The 4,015-nt window shown below is 55.9% G+C and overlaps 1 protein-coding gene across 3 annotated transcripts; it reads left to right on the top strand.

Annotated features, from left to right (window-relative positions):
- On the top strand, window positions 1–3,787 carry SYS1 (SYS1 golgi trafficking protein). Of its 3 annotated transcripts, none has more exons than XM_040981419.1 (4): window positions 1–180; window positions 392–630; window positions 1,999–2,066; window positions 3,066–3,221. In XM_040981419.1, exons 2-4 carry the CDS (start codon window positions 469–471, stop codon window positions 3,073–3,075), a joined length of 240 nt encoding a protein of 79 aa, XP_040837353.1. In that variant the 5' UTR covers window positions 1–180; window positions 392–468; the 3' UTR covers window positions 3,076–3,221. The 3 variants fall into 3 exon arrangements, with proteins under 3 accessions (XP_040837353.1, XP_040837351.1, XP_040837352.1); XM_040981417.1 differs by lacking the exon at window positions 3,066–3,221 and adding an exon at window positions 3,228–3,787 and having other exon boundaries at window positions 4–180; XM_040981418.1 differs by lacking the exon at window positions 3,066–3,221 and adding an exon at window positions 3,228–3,787 and having other exon boundaries at window positions 5–180; window positions 523–630.
- The last annotated feature ends 228 nt before the right edge of the window (window positions 3,788–4,015 follow it).

Raw genomic sequence — 4,015 nt, 5'->3', positions numbered from 1 at the left:
ACTGTCCCCGGAAATGCTTCCTTCCCACGCAGCCGCCACCGGCCCTCGGGTCTCCGGAGCGTTGCCTCTCTAGGCCGGGAAGGCCTCTCCTCCATGGTCCCGCCTGTCAGCGCTGAGTCGGGAGTTCGCGGCTGAGCCCGGCCCCACGCTGGGACGCTTGGCTTGTCGGGTCTGTCCCCGGTGAGTAAAGCCCGGAGGGGTTCGTAGACAGGCGGAGTCCGGGCAGTCGGGACGAGCAGGGTCTCCCCCCCACTCTGGGAATGGTCCACCCCGCGCCCCCCTGTCCCCCGGAATGGGCTCGCCCTCCTGGGTCCCTCGGCGCTGCTCCCAGGCCCGGCGACGTTGCCAAGGCGACGGCCCGGCGGCTGAGGTCCGGCCGGTGTCTCGGCAGGTGCGGGGGTAGCCGGGAGCCCATGGCAAGGCGGCGCTGAGCGAGGCCCGGGCAGCGGCCGGGCCCGGCGGCCGGGCATGGCGGGCCAGTTCCGCAGCTACGTGTGGGACCCGTTGCTGATCCTGTCGCAGATGGTCCTGATGCAGACAGTCTATTACGGCTCTCTGGGCCTGTGGCTGGCGCTGGTGGACGCGCTGGTGCGGAGCAGCCCATCGCTGGACCAGATGTTCGACGCCGAGGTAAGGGTCGACACGAATGAGTGTCTCTGTGGTCTGACACTTGGGGGCTCCAGGCTCAGTCACCTCCTCGCTTTGTGACGCTGGGAAAGGGATTTGAGATGTCTGAACCTGTGTATGAAATAGGACGATGGATGGCCGATTTGTGCACAGGGAAAAAAGAGCTACAAGTGAGATGGATCCGAGCTGGGGCAATGCTGGTGCAGCTCCTCCCTGAAGGAAGTGGCTGAACTCTCAGCTCAGGTTTCTCTGAGGGGCTGCCCACCCCAGGAGAGGCAGAGCAAAAGGCTTTCATGGAAACTATGTGAAGCCTGGGGGGCGGCCAGCTAGCATCTGTGTAAGCGCGCCCCTTAGTAATTGCAGGATCTGGAACAGGTGGTGGTACCTCCCTGCCCCCACCATCCCTGTCTATAAGCATTGGACTGAGAAGCGATGACACAAACTGCAGTGCCAACAGCCAGTGCGGAGGGTCCAGGCAAGGCACGCTGGCCCGGCGTCCCCTTTCTGAGCTGTTCTGCTTCTGGAAAGGGTGTGGAATAACCCTGCCTTGTCAGCCTCAGTTATGAAAACTAGGGGAGCTTTTGTTGAATGTTCTGGAGGCCTAGAGGGTAGTGGGTACTGCAGGGCAGCTGTGGGTTGAGATGCAAAGTTCTGGAAGCCTGGAGCCTTTGGGGATGTTGTTATCCAAGGGATGGAAATGAAAATAACCGTAATGGCTTGGGTGGGCTTGCTTGGTGAGGACCAAGTGAGTCTGCGTAGCATGCGGCCTTTCTTTGTTAAGCTGACAACGTGGCACCCCATGTTTGGTGCTGGTAGTAGTGGGGATGGCAGATGTGGTAGGTGCCCAGTAGAAGCTTCATCGAAGGTTCTGTCCTGGGGAGGCCGTGTGGCAATCCTAGATGCATGAGACACACCACCCGGGTTCCAGAGCAGAGGCAGGCACACCTGTCTTACAGCAGGAAGCAGTAAGGACTTGAGGTCCCAGCTGCTGCTCTCTGCCCTTGTAATGCAGAAGCATCCGCAGCCAGTAGGTAAGTGAATAGGTGTAAGTGTGTTCCGGTCCAACTTTATTTGCAGTACCAGGTGTCTGGCCTGTGGAGCCATAGGTTTCTGAACCTGTTCTTGTTTACTCATTGCGTCACTGTGCGTACCTTCTCTGAGCGTTCATGGCCTTCTTTGTAACATGAGAACAGTCATCTCTTTCCAGGCTGCTGTGAGGCTCAAACACGCTGCCCTGACAGGGATGTGGACGCACCCCGTGACTGCTGGGCATGCAGAGAGGGGGTTGTCTTGCAAGGCTTGCTGGGCTGCTGGAGCCCGGGCCTGTCCTGGGTATCTCCAGTGTGTCTCCATTTGTGATTCCCCCCTCAGATCCTGGGCTTTTCCACCCCTCCAGGCCGGCTCTCCATGATGTCCTTCGTCCTGAATGCCCTCACCTGGTGAGTATCACCAGGTTTGCTGTCCAACTTTTGGGGTCCCAGCACCAGGGCAAGCTTCCTCAGTGTGCCTGGAAGACATACGGGCTCCTCGTCCTGGGGTTGGTGGACTAGCGTGGATGGCAGAGGCCGATTCAGGGGCTGGTCGTCTGCTGGGCTCTGTCCATTGCTGTTGTGATTTAGCTGGCACGTCCTAATGTCACTTTGTGTGTGCTGCCTGCAGGTTGAAGGAAGGATTAGACTAGCAGTCAGGGGAAGTGTTTCTGTCCCAGTCCGGGTGCCATTGATCAAGTATTTCCCTCCTCTCTGGGCTCCTTGGCTGCTCATCTCTAAGAGGTTGGATTGGGTCGCATTCAGGAACACTTATGGCCGGTGCCTTGAGAAGCAGTTTAGCGTGGTGACGAAGATCTTGGGCTCCTGAGGATAACTCACCTGGCTTGGAGTCCCACTCTACTGTCTATCGAGTGACTTTGGACAAATTGGTCTGTCTAACCCCCTGCTTCCTCATTACTAAAAAGGGGCAAATAGTATTACCTGTACCCCACACGGGACGACCGAGAAAGGTAATTCACAGAAAGTACTAGGAACCTTGCCTTGTACCTTGTCAGTATGTGTGAGTTCACTTGGGAATGTGAAAACTGACGGGTAGACTTTGACCTCAAATTGTCTCCCAGATAATGTTCTGTTTGGCTTCCTTAAGTGTTAACCCATGGGTACTGTATCAAACTTCTTGTTGTTTGTTTAATTGAAAGTGTATTTCATGCAAAGATCTAAATTGTTGGCATATCTTGAATAATGAGAAGATTGATTCCAAGTCAACCTTCTGGCATGGTAAGATCTGCCTAGGTACAATTGGCTGTTGTTGCCACTTGTGTGTTTTTGGGGTACCCTAGTGCCCACCAGGCCTTAGCATTCTTGCAAGTGACATTTGTCATTGATCATCAAGCTTACACTTGGATTTTCTTCTGCTTCTTCTGGCTCACTCTTGATATTGCTTGCCAGGTTCCTCTAGGCATCTGATGCTGTACCACCTGCTTCACCTTTACCTCCCTGGCTTGCGACCGCACTGCAATGATCCTAATTGTCCCTACCCTCCACCCCCCGAGTAACAGAATCTAAGGCCAGGATGCCCCGTGACAACTCGCTGTTGTCCTCTCCCCACAGTGCCCTGGGCTTGCTGTACTTCATCCGGCGAGGGAAGCAGTGTCTGGATTTCACTGTCACTGTTCATTTCTTTCACCTGCTGGGCTGCTGGTTCTACAGCTCCCGGTTCCCCTCGGCGCTGAGCTGGTGGCTGGTCCAGGCTGTGTGCATCGCGCTCATGGCTGTCATCGGGGAATACCTGTGCATGAGGACGGAGCTCAAGGAGATACCCCTCAACTCAGCCCCGAAGTCCAACGTGTAGACTCAGGCCCTGTGGACACCCCGCTGGAAGTTGGGCCCCCCAACACCTTGAGCCGCTCAGACCCTCCAGCTGAGGTCCAGCCCCGGTCTTGGAGGAACCCTGGAAATGTGAAGTGTGTTGGTGTGAGAGAGAGTGAAACCCCATCAAGAAGGCAGGGAGTGGGACAGGCTCACAGCTACGAGGACGGCAACCCTGTGCTGGAGCCTTTGCGTCCGCGAAGCCAGCAAGGGGACCTCACTGAGGATCCCAACAGAAGTGGAGCCATGTCGCTCTTGAGCCATCATACCTGTCACCAGCCTGTTCTTTGTTTTTGCCTTTTTTTTAAAAAAAAGAACCATGAAATCAAGGATATCTGATTGGAGCAAACCACTCGTATTCACGTGTCACCCCTCTATACAGTGCTGCTGTGACCTGGCTGCCATGGCCACGGTGATTCTGTTGGGAGAAGCACGTGATTTCTGGATCCAGAGCTGCAGAAAGATGTAGGTGCAGTGTTCAAGGCCGCTGTCAGGGAGAGGACAGCTGAAGGAGGTGTCAAGCACAAGGA

This window comes from Ochotona curzoniae, unplaced genomic scaffold (assembly GCF_017591425.1).
Source record: "Ochotona curzoniae isolate NIBS_2020 unplaced genomic scaffold, NIBS_Ocur_1.0 contig_3520, whole genome shotgun sequence".
Taxonomy (NCBI): Eukaryota; Metazoa; Chordata; class Mammalia; order Lagomorpha; family Ochotonidae; genus Ochotona; species Ochotona curzoniae.
This window is presented reverse-complemented; position numbering and strand designations above follow the sequence as displayed.